This window comes from Pseudonaja textilis, chromosome 2 (assembly GCF_049901715.1).
Source record: "Pseudonaja textilis isolate UNSWEBS1 chromosome 2, rPseTex1.2, whole genome shotgun sequence".
NCBI classification, from domain to species: domain Eukaryota; kingdom Metazoa; phylum Chordata; class Lepidosauria; order Squamata; family Elapidae; genus Pseudonaja; species Pseudonaja textilis.
The window spans coordinates 163,318,846-163,335,123 of NC_141991.1; the positions used below are offsets into that span (position 1 = coordinate 163,318,846).

General features: G+C 36.6%; 2 protein-coding genes across 2 annotated transcripts in view; both read right to left on the reverse strand.

Annotated features, from left to right (window-relative positions):
• Nucleotides 1-16,278, reverse strand: part of LOC148127225 (uncharacterized) — a 230,714-nt gene that overhangs the window by 80,533 nt on the left and 133,903 nt on the right. The window lies entirely within an intron of this gene.
• MFHAS1 (multifunctional ROCO family signaling regulator 1) overlaps nt 358-16,278 on the reverse strand; it is a 33,028-nt gene continuing 17,107 nt past the window's right edge. The window contains exons 2-3 of the mRNA XM_026712634.2: nt 13,787-14,062; nt 358-12,156 (exon numbers count right to left, since the gene is read on the reverse strand). Of these exons, the coding sequence (XP_026568419.2) occupies nt 13,932-14,062 (131 nt within the window). The 3' untranslated portion in view covers nt 358-12,156; nt 13,787-13,931. The remainder of the gene's footprint in view (nt 12,157-13,786; nt 14,063-16,278) is intronic.

Consider the following 16,278-nt stretch of genomic DNA (forward strand, 5'->3'; position numbering starts at 1 on the left):
AATATGAAACATTTGCCTCTTCAAAATTTATTCTGTAATTTCAGATATTACCCATTATAGTATCTAGATAAATGTTAGAAAGGTTGAATTTCCTCTTCCAGGAGTAGCCAGTGCTATGTCCTTCCAGGTGTGTATAGAAACTGTGCTAATACTGTACCTCTATGTGCGTTTAATCTTTTCTAGTAACATAAAAAGGTGTTTAGAACAGAGGAAGAATGTTATTTTAATTTTTTAGGTAGAAGGTAAAATGATGCAAAGTGTTAGATAAACATCTCAACATTTCCAAAACTCAAATATACTGTCAAAAGATGCACACCAAATTAACTATTCTGAGGTTAATAAACAGTCAAACATTACTCAAGTTTAAGGTGATGTTTATTATCAATTTTTGATCTGATTTTTAAAAAAGGTATAAAATACCTGTACCATAAAATGGAGATAACTAAATTATAGAGAACTATAATTTAGTCCCAATGCTCTCAAATGAACCACCCCTCAATTATTTTATACTCTTTATGCCTGCCCTCCAGTGGCAAATCCTAAAGATGGTTGAAGAAAAATGGATCTTTTGAGGAATTAAAAGAAAAGCACACATTTATTTTGGCAGCATTGTGATGTATAACCAGGAAACAGTTTTTCCTGTCAGAAATGAATACCAGGACAATTTTCCGACAATTTTCAAAGAAATGGCCTCCACATGGCAGCATTTCATGATCTTGGAAACTGGCAGAAATCAGCTATTGATGCAATGATAACAGAATCTTATTGAGACACTGCCAGCCAAAGTTCTCCGCTGGACTATATATCAAAACATCTTACAGAGCCAAGAAGGGTTTTAAAACTGCCACAACTGTTTAAACCTGGGCCTTACAACAGAATGACGCTGAACCAGAAGATAAGGACCAAAGTCCACTGGCATGGGAGGAACCACCTTCAAACCCTAGTAAATATTAACTTTCCCAAGTGACCCAAACTTCATTTTGGCTTTCAGTATGAGTACTGAACCTGGCCAGTCTGGAAATAGAATCTGAGGCCAGACAGGACTGTTTTCAAAACATAGTGCGGTGCCCTTCAGATCCAAGGGCAAGAAATGAGCTTAAGAAGTCCATTACGCTGTACCAGGGGAAGAAAGAGATGAAAGATTTAAAACTCTGCTATAAATAGAGAGCTGGATTGATTGGCTGATTTTTTTTTTCAGTAGCTGATTTTCATTATTTATTTACTGACTTGCTTGTTTATTGCCTACTTCCAAGGTCTCAGGACATCTTGTATCTGCAGTGAGGACTGTTCGTTGTTAGTTCAGGTTTGAGTTTCTAAAGAAACCTTGATTGTTGAGCCCTGGATGAAGCCTGGCGAGCCAGAAAGAAGCTTAAATAAACAGGGTTCCTCCTCAGAATTTTATCAAAAATGAGATTAGAATCTACCAGAAAATCTTATATTTTAAAGCCCAAAGCCACTATTGACCAGCATGTTTTGGCACTTTAACATTGACTGACCGAATTTTATGGTATCCTGTGTTAGGTAAACAATACATTTCAAAAGCACAAGCTAATTTAAATTATGCTTCTAATTCCTTAGTTTTCAGAAATATGATCTGTGGAAATATTCCACCTAATTTACCCCAGGCCAAAATTGTTCAAAAGATCCAACACAGAGAACTGACGTTTAGTCCCACAGGCAAGTTTCATATAGTTATCAAATATATTAAATCTTTCACATTGCACACAAACCTGCTGAAACTTCACTCCTGAAACAGACATAACACATTTGTTAATGCACTCTACACTTTTTCAATCACTTTCCAAAAGAGAGGTATCCATCTTCGGCCTAAACATAAAACTGAATGGTTGTTCAGAGTTTTGTAAAGAAATTTATCTCAATATTTGGACTTAAACTTTTAAATAGAATGTTTGCATGGGATATTTTAATTATAAAAGTAAATCTTACAGAAAGTAACATTTCTTTTCAGCAATGGGACAGCAGAAGGCTTCTTCTCAGTTTTTATGCTTAAAATATTTTAATAAATATAAGCTTATAGCTTGTAGTTCAGACTGATAAGGTACTATTCTTACAAAACATTTACATATGCCTAATCTGGAAAGGGTGATACACAAGCTTATTCCATTTGCTTGAACTATATAAGTTATTATTATGAGAAGTAATTACTGATTGAAGAGCAACTGTCTCATACAAATGAATGTTTAAAGTGGGCCCCAATTTTATTTGAATATATTAGCCACCCAACTCCAATCCTATCTGAAGTACAATCTAGTGTTCCACAATACATGCACCAATCACCTGTCAACCTGCATCTTTGCTTGCTTGCCAGCTGCCATGGAAAGCGGGGGGGGGGGTTTGATGGGCACTTGGTGAGTGTGGGGAAAGCGTGCAGAAGGCCATGGTGGAAATTTTTCATGAAGCTTTGCAGATGCCAGCTTAGGCTTATCACCTTCAAGGCCAATTCTTCTAACTTTGGTATGCAGAAGGGAGCGACAGTGCACCTGAATCAGAGACTTTCCCAAAGCATCTTCTGGCCGATGACAGAAATCTGGTTACCCAATTACAGGGGGTGAGGTTTCTAAGGTTTATTTCAATTTGCTTCTTCACACGTTTTTGCTTGAGATCTTACCTGACTTCTACTGTATTCAGTTCTTTCCTAGTAAAAGTACCTTTTCTCTAAATCTGTGGATCCAAGGGTTTTTCTCTCCTTGGGATTGAACAGAGGCAGCCCTGACATTTAGAATATGACAGAACTTTATTACCAAGCCTAGTTTCTAGGCAAGAAAAAAAAGTTTATGGAACTCTTAATTTTAATGTAGGGAACCTAAATAGCCCAGTTTTTATGGTCTCTTCCCTCCAATAAAAAGTTGAATTACCCCTTTTGAGACCTTAAGTCTTGATGGTAACTGGTTTTCAAGCTAACTATTATTATTCCTCAATCTTTTTTTGTAGCAGTTTTAACATTGCTTTCAATTCCTGGTTGTTTCACTCCTATTAACCACATGAATGTGCTACAAACTAATTGTTGACATACACTGCTTTGTCTCCATAGACAGTGTTGTTACGCTGTTATTCAAATCTACAATAGTTTCTTTCAATTACTTTTTTTGACCTTATGTGGAGCTAAGGGCACACCCAGATTTGTTTTGATTGGTTGTACTATGAAATTGAACAATGAAGCATGTACATCCGTTGTATTTGTATATGGAACAAATATTGAAAGAGTGAAGATGGGCAACATGCAGGGTTGGGTTTTGTTTTTTGATAATGCTAGAACCCAGCAATTGTCTAGCACAGTGGCCATGCTGAACCCAATTTCACCTTAACTCTGTGACTGCATAGATAACTAGAAGCCCATAAAAATGAATAATATTTTAAAAGAGGCAAATATGAACAGTACTGAACTTTAACAATGATCCTTTTTTCACAAAACAAAAACAAGAGCCCCCAATATTGATTGTTGTCGGTGCATGCAGTGGCAACTTTTATCCTGCACACTAAATGTAATCCTTTAGAAGCTTTTTAAGCCATGCTATTGGCATGCTTCTTTGCTCAGAACAATCCTGGGAATCAAAGTGATGAATAGTTCATTTTTGCCCATAGGTTACTTTATATCCATTTCAGTTTGGAATTTCTTAATTTATGTTCCTGGGAAAGTGTTGTTTCAGAAGAGAAAATGCTTTCCAATTTTAATTTTATGTCCCTTTCCAAAGTGTACCACACTCATGGGAATTTAGTATCTTCCTTAGTGGAAATTAAAGAAGGAAAAAATCTTTACATACAAGTAGCAAGTCACAAACATTCTCCAATCAACAGTCATAAATGGTCCATCTGAATAGCAAGACAATTTATGTCCCCCAAATGCTGGAGGTGTACCGAACTAGGCTAGGATATCCCTGTTTATAAAAACAACTCTAACCTTAATTATTTTAAGAAAACACAAAATGAGATCAGATGAACACATTGGATGGCTTTTAGAATTTTTTTTAAAAAAAACAGTAAGATAGCTTTGCAGATTTCCAGATCAGTGACTATCCATAGAGCATCAAGACTGAGCTGTTTTCAGGAAAATTTACCTCCCAAAGTTGGATAGAGTGGCATTTCAATTATGTTCAATTTATTTGATTTTTATCCCACCTTTATTACTTTGTAATTCAAAGGCAGCAAACATACTCTCACCTTGTGTTCCTCACAACAGCCCTGTGAGGTGGGTTGCATTGAGACAGTGTAAATGGCCCAAAGACACCCCCCACTCTCACTTCCATTTGTTTATTTGCAGAATATTATATTTCTTTCTTTATGTTTAGGATTATGCAAAGTCCTTAAGAAAATAATCTGACTCACTTGGTTTTAGTTGAGGGTGAAGATAAGTTTACCAGCTAATTTCCAATTCTGGAGCATCTTTCAGGAAATCTGGAACTTTAGCCTCCCATTATCTAGAACAAGAAAAATGCCTAACAGAACTATAACTTGCAGGAAATTGGACCAAAAATTGGATGAACCTGGGGATGTAAAAGAGCTGAAAGTTCCCTTACAACTTTAGTTATTAAAGCTCATAAATCTAAAGGTGTGATAAAACATTATGAGGTGAAGCATACATTTCATACAAATTTGAATAGAAAATTTCAAGTATGTAGACTGAAACAATAGGTTTTTAGACTAGTTCTGCAGCCATCTTTGTCTCTGTTTGCCAGTGTGGTTTCATCCTTATCTGTCTTCAACTGCTCTGGTAACAAAATGCTAACATATGTAATCCCCATATCATTAGGGATAAAATGGGACAGGAAAATACTGCTTACAATAACTCAAAATAAGAAAATACAATATAAAACATTGGATTTCATTTGGAAGGCCTTCTTTCTACAATGAATGAAGAGTATTCCTAGCTAGCATTCCTCCTACTCATTTAAGCAGGCAGGGCAGGGTTTTATTCATGTCTGGGAAGTAAGAGCAAAAGAACCCTCTGGCGTTCACAATGTACTATGATGTTGAAAATGTGCCATCAAATTGGACACCCCCATCCCCGCCATGTCTGATAGTAGCATGAAGGGAAGGGTGCTGTTCTGGAAGCACTGTACCAAACACTCCAAGTAGAGGAATCTTCAATGGGATGGATTAATAGTATATATAAATACAAGTAGTCCTCGACTTACGACTTACATGGTTAAGTGACTTGTGCTCCATTTTACAACTTTTGTCAAAATTGCTAAATGAATCACTGCAGTTATTAAGTGAATCGTGTGCTCGTTAAATGAATCTAGCTTCCCCCATTGACATTGCTTGTCATAAGTGGCTGGGAAGGTCGCAAATGGTGACCAAATGACCCTAGGATAATGGAGCCATCATAAATACATACCAGTTGCCCCCAAGTGCCTGAATTTTCATCATGCGACCATCGGGATGATGCAACAGTTGTAAGTGTGGGAACCGGTCCCAAGTCACTTTTTTTTCAGTGCCATTGTAACTTTAAATAGTCAGTAAATGAATGGTTGCAAGTCAAAGACTACCTGCCTGTCTCCTAGAAGTCCATGGACACCAGTCTCCTTGTTGGAGACATTGTAGAATCAACTTTAATGCTCCAATGTAAAAGCAGTATAGTATATCCCACAATCCAGCATCTCCTTCCCCTGGATTTTATAAATATTTAATAATATCCTTACAGCCTTTTCCAGCTAGCCATGTGTTTAAGCAGAAAGTGGATGATTGATAACCTGAAGCATTTATAGGTGTTCCTCCTGTGCATGTTTATGTGAAATACCCATTCATGGTGACTGACCTCCCAACAATGGATCTTCTTGTTAAAAGATTGGCAATAAACACGGAAATAGTCCCCTTTATATAAAGTGTAGGGAACATTTTAATTCATGTGTTTAGTCTGCACTGCAGTCATTGATGAAGTCTTGGCCAAATGATTTAATATTTTCATATTTGTACTAGACAAGCCATTCAGACCATGGAATGGATACAAAGGTAGCTGAGACCTATTTAATATAATTTCACTTTGTGGCTGATCAGGATATTTTCTATGTTAGTGTTTTCTTTTTGATTATTGTTCCCCAAATAAGGGACACAGTGATAGCATCTACCAGTGGCATTTTGAAGCAAAATGGGGTGTAGAGATTTGTCATAGTGCTCAAATATGAAGGGCTAACCTTTGTTGACAATCAATAAACTTTCATGATCCTGATGAAAGATGGTCATGGCAGAAGGTCTGAGGAAAAGGATTATCTGACTTTGGAATCATCTAGGGCAGAGGTGTCAAACTCGATTTCATTGAGGGCCGTTGTGTTTGATCTCACGGGGCCAGAGTGGGCATGGCCCGCTCGATGTCACTCATGTTGGGGGTGCCTGTGGCAGCCTGAGTCCTCTCACAGTGAAAATGGACTCCTGGGTGCCATTTCTGGCTGTGATGGCCTCCTGCAACGCTCTGCCAGTGAAAACAGAGTTCGGGAGCCTGTTTTCACTGGCAAAGGCATTGTGGTCCAGTCCCTCACTGTTTCCAAGGTGGCCCCATGGGCCAGATCTAAGCGTCCTGTGGGCCTTGAGTTTGATATCCCTGATCTAGAGATTGTCGACTGTTTTGACAGAGTAAAAGAGAGAGAAAATGGGGTAAGGGTTTTATAAAGGGGAGGGGGTTTAGCCAGCAGCAGGAAATCTGCATCTCAAAATAGCCGCCCATTTTCTCTGAAAGTATACCATGAATTTTTCATTTAAAAGTTCCCCCATTCTCCATAGTAGAAGTGAGAGGGGGGGATTAATTCTGAGGGTGACAGCTTCTCTCAGATCTCTGCATCCAAATTAGCACTGTGAAACAAGCACACTCTTGTCTAGGCATTTGGGATCCTGAGGAAGCATGTGGATATTAGTTTGGTGTGCACTTCAAGTAGCCTTTAGTTAACTCTCAGCTGAGGGCTCTGTTTACAACCTGGCAAAATACTATTTTCTACCTTTTCCTGCCCAAGATTGCAGTATAGCTTTGAGAAATAGCTTCTTGGAGAAACAGCCTTGAAGTCCTGGAAAGCAGAGAGCATGAGGATAAGTTGAGAAGACCACTTGCAAAGGGTGAAAATTTGATCCACATATCATCGGTAGAGCCAGAAACAGGAGCCTTCCTTCCCAGCAACATCACCTGTACAAGGCTCCCTTTGTTCACTTCCAAAATTAACGATCCTTATCATCTCAAAGCTGTGCAACTAATATTTGCTATTTGTGTCATAGACAAATCATCAAGTAAAACATACAGGTGAAGTTGCTTGAGTGATTGTGCACTTACCCAGGGTAGAGCTCAAGAGTTGGTTGCCCTATTTGCCAGAATGCTCTCCAGAAGCATTTATGGAAATTGTAAGACTACCTGGGTTTTTCTCATAGCAGAAGATAAAAGACAAAAAAAGGAGCTGTTTTTGCCTATACACCGGAGTAGATCTGGAAACATTTCACAAAGTTACTCTCCTTCTCTTTCACAAAGTTACTCTCCTTCTCTTTAAGGAGATACAAAGAAAAACTATCTCTTCTTGACAGAGCAAGTGAAACAAGTCAATCAACTATGGCTACTCTCTTCCAATGCAAGAAAAATACATTATTTTCAGTCATTTAGGCAATTATAAAATTACAACTAATAGTAAGTATTGTTACTGGAGGAATGAAAGAATCAAAAAAACTAAGCAAAGAAAAAAACACCCTAGTATAATTGAAAATTGTTTTTACACAAAAATGAGAACTAGAAACATTCTGAAAGCAAACTGAAGGTCTGAAAAAAGGAATAGAAAGACAAATAAATTGATAGAAGACTGAGAGGGGTTTGTAAAAAATCATAATCAGTTAATTATTCACAAGAAGCACTGCCACATACAGCATTGAAAAATACTGATTGATTGCAGCTATAGAAGGACATGTATCAGCTCATTTTCTTTCCTCCTGTCCTAAGAGCTGTGGTTGAGATGATCAATCTCAAGGTCTCTGGTTTGAAGATAGACTGTTCATTCTTAAATTCAGGATGCCTTATCCCCACCAAGCTATGATAGAGGGAATAATACCTCTAAATTTCTCTTTGCTTGAGAAAGATTTTTGCTCCCCTCGTCCCAATTTTAGATGTGCTATACAAAATTCAGTGAACCTTCCTCCATCTTATAAAACAATCATTAACAGGAATTGAGGCATAGGAAGCAAGTCCAAACACACCTGTTCTGACTCAAGCAACTTTAAAAAAACACACGCCTCAAGTCACCCTATTTTGATCTGGTTCTGGGGTGATGCCAAGGCAAAGACCAACTCTATTATTTACTTTTGTTACTCACCTTGAAGATTTAAGATGGGGTACTCAATTGTTAAACAAATGAAAGCTCTTTTATATTCACTCACCTTCTGCTATTTCCTACAATTCTCCTTTTTTGCTCATTTCAGTATTTGACTAAGTCATTGTTTCTTGACCATGGCAACTTTAAGACAGGTGGACCTCAACTCCCAGAAGTCTGGGAAACTCTGAACTTAGTAGTTCTTCAGTATACTATATAGTATTTTCAACTTTTATGAAACAATATGTTTTGTCTACCTCTGGCCTGATGATTTTCTAGAGAGATGCCATACTAATCTTAACCATCAGCCAGCAGATAGTAGACAGGTATGATAATAGAGGGAAGGGAAAGAGACCCAGAGTCCCAGTACATTTCCAACTTGGCTGGCATTCTGTAAATGTTTAGAGAGTAGCTACAAGTTAGTAGGAAATCTGCCCCCTCCCCCAAGCAATCCAGGTGGCCTCTCCCCTTATCAATTGGTATAGGAAACTGAAACAAACTTAGCAACAAAAATGAATGTCACAATTATATTTCCTTTCAGATAATCCTCAAGCAACATCAGAATGAGAATCAGGCCAAACTTTTCAGGGGTTGGTGGGGGGAGGAAGGGAAAATAAGTGGGACAGTCTTAGAGTCTTAAGATACTTGCAGCCCTGTGATCTTATGCACTGAACTCAAACCTCCTTTCCAAAAAACAATCAATCAGTGTCCAATATTCTCATTATGCATATTATTTCAGTATAATAACTGTGATAATGAGCAGGGGCAATACATCAATTTGATGAGACAGTAGAAAGAAAAGCTCAATAGCTTTTTCTCCTTGTTTAAATAAGATTTATCTTATTTGGCAGATACATATTGTATATCTAGGTTAAAGTAAGGGAATGTCTTTCAAGGCAATTCATACACATCTTGAAATGATTTTTTGCTTACAGTTAAAAATACTGAGAACTTTCATGCCTGTTGTTTATAAATATGGACTCTGTCCCACTAATCAAAATTGTCAAACAGGCAGCTACTGTTCTTATGATTTGTTAGTGCTTATTTATTTTGCTAACTAGAATAAATTTGGAACTTTTAAAAGTTGGATATGCAATATGAAGAATAACAGTATTCTTCATGTATGCCCCAAACCCAGAATATTAATTATGTGGATATTTATAAAACCAACTGACAAATTTAACTGTGGGAAAAACAAAAATATCCAATCATTTGAGAAAAACAAATCAAGTTAAACATTTGGGCTGCCAACTAAGTGGCATCAATTTCTGTGTGGCCAATAATTAGCAATTTAATTTCTTGTTTCAACTGACAAGCCTTCTCTAACATTAAATCACCTCTATGATTGATTTTGTATTACTGAAACAGATCATCTTTTTCATAAATACATCTAGGACAGAATTTTCTTGGCTATTCCTTAAATCTTTTTGGGGAAATCAACCTGATATTCATTTGATCTCTGGAATGAGAGAATGAATATTACTTTGGATGACCTCTTACTTCTGTTTGTAATTGCTTTTTTTAGGATGCTTCCAACTAGAGCTCCTCATTAGTATATCACTATAATCCTAAATAACTATTTATGAACAAGTATGCAGAGGAAAAAGCCTATTCAGCTCTTTTCAAATTTATTTTGCTTCTGTGATGGTGCCAGTTCTCAACCTGAGCATGACTCCACATAAATGGGAGGGGAGAATAATGTTAATTATTTCTAATTTTAAACCCAGTCCAGCAGTCTAACCTGTTGTGCAATTTTACTTGCTATTGGCAAAATGAATTCTAAAATTAAATAAAAATGAAAGGAAGTAGATAATATGTGCAAGTTAGACTGGATGCTATCTCAGTGACCAGCATTTCCTGGATTTTCACATAGCTCAGCAACCTTATAAGTGCTGAGCTAATATAAAGGCTAATTCAAGCAGGCTCCTAAAAATTTGGCTATGGACAGATGGATGTTCTAAACAAAGGAAAAGAGCCAAATGAGCAAAAGAAAGAATGTCTCAGGAAATGCCAGGCCAAATCTAAGAAATGGAAAAATTAAAAGTGGGAGGGAGGGAAAGAACATTTCCAAAAAGAGCTGCTCACAACAATTGGCCCTTTCCTGAAAGGGACCTAAAGACTTTTAGAATGTATAATCGATACAAAGCTAATCCCAGATTCTGCAATGTTATAATTCTGGCATACTAGACTTTACTCTGCTTTTCCTGCCATCCCATATACGAGGATGGCAAGTAGGTGGATTTCAAATTAATTTCCAACCAATCCAAAAGAAATTGCAACACGAGCAGAAACACGAGCAGAAACTGAAGGCAAGACAAAACCTAAGAAAAGTAGACACACAAATTAAAAATATCTGAATAAATAATAGTATCTTGTGGCATGCTGATATTCTTCAATACAAGTTAAGAAAGATGAAGTATTATGCCATTAGGCACATCTTTTGTTTCAAAGTACTAATCTCTACCCAGCAGAATAGGACAAGACCCATGACTGAACAAGTAGCATTTTTCATTGGTTGATAATGAGGGAAAGTTCAGATGAAAATCAGTGAGAGGGAAGGAGTTTACCTACTTTTCATTTCTAAGTTACCACATCTTAAAAGTACAAGGCAAGTAAGAAGAGGTTTGGAGGACTATATATGAAGTTATATATGGGGCTACCATGTTATGTTTGCCTTCACAAGTACCTACCCTGCACATTCAGGCTTCAAACTTCTCCATTCTGCTAAACTATCTATGTAGGGAGCAAGCCTGTTTATGGCCAAACAGTGAGATGTTTTTATAAACTGAAAAGAAAAAAAAAAGAATGCATTCTCTCTTTTCCCAGTTCTTCCTTTTTAGGCTGTTTCTGTGAAAGCAACAGGAACAATTTTGCAGATGTTTACCTTTTGAAAATTTATTTGCAAAGCTACATTAGGTTATTTGCTGTAGTTATATGAAAATAAACCTAGCTGTTTTGATTCAGGCCAAAGGAACTCAGCTAGTAGCACTTAACTAAGGCTGGGTAAACTCCAGAATCTGACTTGGAACTCCCTGATAACAATTTATCCAAGATATTTTTTCTTCAGTGAAAATTCCGTGATGTAGTGAATTTATATAAGGATCATTCAGACCATTTATGTCATCATGACTGTACTTGTGGGTGAAAAGGAAAATTGTTGGTATTTAATAAATTTGGCTCCATTAAATTTATATACTGTAGTTCTGCCCAAGATTATCTCAGTGATATCTCAGACAATAACCAAGGAACAGGTGTACATGTGCACATATTTAAGCTTCCTATATTTCTGCACTGCTATCCTTGTGCACAAGCAACAGCTAGTGCTATGATTTAACAGATGGCATAACTGGGGTGAAACACACAGGAGAACTAAAAAGGTATTCCATAGACATAATAGAACTCCCCAAGCACCATTTTGAGTCTGTCTTGGCTTCTAAAGACTGTGGAAGAAGTGAATAGATGATAGACTTCTTGCCTGCTGGAGAGGCCAACTGAAGCTTGCCAGTGATAAATTCAACACCTACCTGCACAGAAACCACCAAAGTTAACAACAATTCCTTTTCATTAGATATTTCTTCAGGTACATCTAATGGTACATACATTGAGAAAAAGCTTACATTCGTGAGTCCAAACAAGTGCAAAACACAGGTCGATAGTGTTATCAGCGAACAGTGGTCTTGGTTCTTGTGAGAGCCTTCATACTGCAGGGTAATCAGATTCAACAGTAGATCAGGATGAGGGTGCTTTCTGTTTCTTCTGAATATATCAGTCCAACCCCAATTGGTGAAAAGGATCAATTCATGTAGATTGCAGATTTGTGTCCACCCCAATTCACAGCCTTCAGCACACCTGCTCTCTCATTAATCTGTATGTTAGAAGAAGGCAGAACTGAAGTCTCAAGGTTCGCAATGCTTACGGTTCCAAATATATATTCAATTACCTTATTGTTGCCCGACCCCCAAAGAAAATAAATCTCTATAATAAAGGTAAGGGCAACTGAAGAGAACAGACATGTTTATTCTTACTAAATCAGATCAACATCTATTTAAACTGAGCAACTAACATCAACCAAATCTTGGGTATCTTCAGGAAATCCACATGCATAATAGGCATAGCCATTCTTTAATACCCTGGAATAGCCATTCTCTGTACAAAGCTACCATGGTTGATCTGCCTTCTGTGATCCTTAGTGAAGCTAATCCGAAAGAATAACAGAAGGGAGTTGTGGTTAAGTATTACTCCTATGATTATAAAATCAGTCAGTACTAAATAGCTATTATGATTTTTTTTTAATACAGCCTCTTTCTAAAAGAAAGATGACCTTGAATTTAAAATGTAGTCCTTCTTCCATTCAAAGGGGATTTTATACTGAAACCAATTTATCTGCCTCTATTCAATTCTGTTCTGAAGTAACAGAATTGAAAGGAATGAGCCCTTCCATTTTAAATGCAAAGTATTAAAAAAGCCTTCCTTTCAGGTAAATTTGGTCTATTTTAAACATTATTTGTTTTATTAGAATAATAATAGCAACAGAACAACCTAAGTACACGTTGTCAGAAGGAACTTTTCTTCATATTGAAAGTCAGACTGTCCCAAGTAGTTAGTAGAGGAAAAAATATATTTTTTATCAGTTAATGTTTGGTTTTAAAAGTACTGGTTCACTAGGAGTGACTGTGTAAGTGGAGACAGGGGAGGTCAACTTTTGAGTGCTCACAGGACAAAATTAATGATCATGGCTTTTGGTGGGCCACAGGAAATATTTCAAAGACATGTTGACGTCTTGGAAAGAACAAGTTTGAATTTTAATTTCCTCTGTCTGTTTTCCAAGTATTTAAGGATGGGAACAGGAGCAAAATAGCCTAAAATAAGAATGATTGAAAATCATTGAAAAATTGACAAAAGGACTGTATATTGGCAGTAACATCCTGGATTGTTCTGGGGGACCGTGGGAGGTTGAGAACAGAAATAGGAAGAGTTCTTAGTTTCTGGAAATGTCCTGCTTCCACTTCCATTCTTATTTTTTGGGGAAAAAAAGCAATTTCCTACCAATCATTTTGGTGCCAATGTACAATATCTGAAAGTAATTGTACGTGTTACATTGTATGGCCTGTTGAATACTCATCTCTGAACTTAAACTGGGTAAATATGCTTTGGAAGATATTGGGGAGCATCTGCTTAGTTCTGCAATTTTTTACACTAGTATTCTCTAGATACATATACAAATAGGAATTGCTTCCTCTGACACTTCTAACTTATTAAGGTGACTTGAATTCCTCTCAAAGAATTTACTCCCCATGCAGTCAATATTTGCTCAGATTATAAAGCTGTTGATAGAATCCAAAGCACAGGAAGCATAGAAATACTACAATGTGTACCATAAAGTATAAATTTCAAAAAAAGAAAATCAAATTAGCCTAGTAAAATTCTGATACCTCTCCCACCTTGTTTTAACTATAGTGTGTTTCCCATTTGCAAAAAAAGCAATCCCACCATACCTTTATTTCCCAAGCTGTGATATTCAGGCCCCATAAATAATTAGATCCATCTCGGGGTGGTACATCTCCGAAAATGCTTAGCAAGGTTTTAAGGGGCGTTTGATGTGTCCTTATACTAGGGGCCAAGGCAGGCGACTTCCAGCAGTCACTTAGAACAAGGGCTGATCACTGTTGGAGTAGGGGGATAAACCAAAGCCACATTCACTCGCTCGTTACCATTCTTCGGACAGATGATCTCAGTTACTCCCTCTGGCCTGGGCTGACTTAGCAATTCTCCTGAAATAAAGAGAATAGAGTATGCTGATGTAACAATTTTGCATTTAGCTTCAGGTTTAGATTCACAAAGATGGTAAATTTCTAAACAGCTACAAGAACACATAGACGAAATGTGATTGACTAGTTGAAGAAGAATATAGGAAAACATCACCCAGTATAATGACAATAGTGATAAAGCCGGATGGCTAAAGAATTATAAATGTCCTTGATGAAAGTTAATATGCATCATTCATTCTATCTTTCCATCATTTAAAGCTTTGTAAACCCCAGAGATATTTTCCCTAGTTGTCCATTTTTGAATGAAAAAATACTCGAGACTGAAATTCAGAAGACATACAGATATGCTTCCTAAGACTAAGGTTTCAATAAATAAACTATATCTATAATTAACAGATATGAAAAATACTGGAGGTGTAAAAAAAATAAAAACTCACAACTTTAACCTTTCTCAATATACAGAGATTTCTTAAGACATTAAAATATAGTGAATTTGTATGAAGCAACCCAAAATATATATTTAAGAACAAACTACTAGATTAGATCAAGGTCTATTAATGTCAATGTTTTTTGAAAGTATATCAGAATTTGGCTATTTATGTTGTACAATATTACACACACATAAAAAAGAATTATATTTCTCCATCACTCCCACAAATCCCTGGCTGAATAAATTATTTAAGAAAGAGTTTTGAACAATACATTAAAAGATGATAAAGGGTGACAAAACCATAATAATATTTATCTTCTTTTCTGATCAGGGAATAAACTTACTTGACTGAACATCTCTGCTATTTTATTTTTCATTTTATCTATTCTACATAATCCCACAGCATCACAGAATTTCTGCCATAACAATAAGAGACACTGCCACATGAATTAAATAAGCCTCATGCAAATAATAAATACATGCAATCGTAACTCATAAACTATGAAGATGAAAAGTAAAACATAATACTTAAACAATCCTCTTGAAATACATATAAAAGCAGCCTGTGACTCCCATCAACTGGCCACTGCCAAGTCTTGATATGTTCTCTATTCCCGTTTTCCCTTCTACTCTGGCTTATTATGTTAAATTGGCTGAGAATAAAAGCTGACAAAAGTTAAAAGTAACAATCCTGCTACAGTGTCTATTCTTGAGGCTATTTAGAGGCAGTAGAGCCTGCAATTCCATATTATGGAAGAATAAAACCACATATGGAATCCAGGCTCAGGTTCCCACAACTCTCAGCTGTTTTTTAAAATAAGATGCTGTGCAAACTACACTTCAGAGATGCAAAGATAAACATGAGAACGTACAAATGAAAACCACAGAAATTTTAAGTAAGGTAATTGAAATGAGATTGTGAGTGCCCTGGATGATCTGATACGACTTTGTGTAAAGGGCATTGTGTAAAAAAAATGTTTAAAGTACACAATAAATCAAGCAAAACTGTGTCCAAATATGTTGTACTACTGAAACAGGCAAGGAAATATTCCTTAATTATCTTCTGTATTATTATAACCATTCTGTTTGCCTATTTATTTTATTTTCTTTCTATTGCAGTTCTTGGTGGTTCATAGTGGGCGCTTCGGTAGAGGTTGAAAACTTCTACATGGGCAGCAAGGCTCAGGTGAGGACACCATGACATTTCTGAATTGCTCACTGCATCCTTTTTGATTCCTCAATAACAGAGTAACGTGCTCAAGTAAACAATATTAAACATTATAGGAACTTCAACAAAATGGAAAAAATAAAACATTAAACTCTTGCTTTACTGAATTAAAGCCTGAGTGAGAAAATAGACATGCTTTGCAGATCAGTGTCACAAAGTCCTGTTGCCCAAGCAAATTACCGACTTCTGTTCTTCACGAAGTTCAAGTAAAATAAAGGGAGAGGACCATGAAGACCTATAAATGCCTTAGTCTTCCTTACTGACAAAATCTCTTCCATTTAGAACATAACTGGAATAGCATTTTTTCAAAGGAATGACACACTGCACTGAAAACCTCCCTCTGGCTACTACAAGCCATTTCATAAACATAAGAGATAATTTTTAAAAATCTCTTAGCGTGTTTTTTTAAGGCAATCGCCAGGGCACTGATCAAACAGGTTGACAAAGGATGGGCAGTTGCTATGAATAAGATGACTTATAGAATAACAGAAAAACAGAGTTGCGTGGAACTTTGGAGGTCTTCTAGTGCAACTGTTCTAGAAGGAGACCTGTACCATTTCA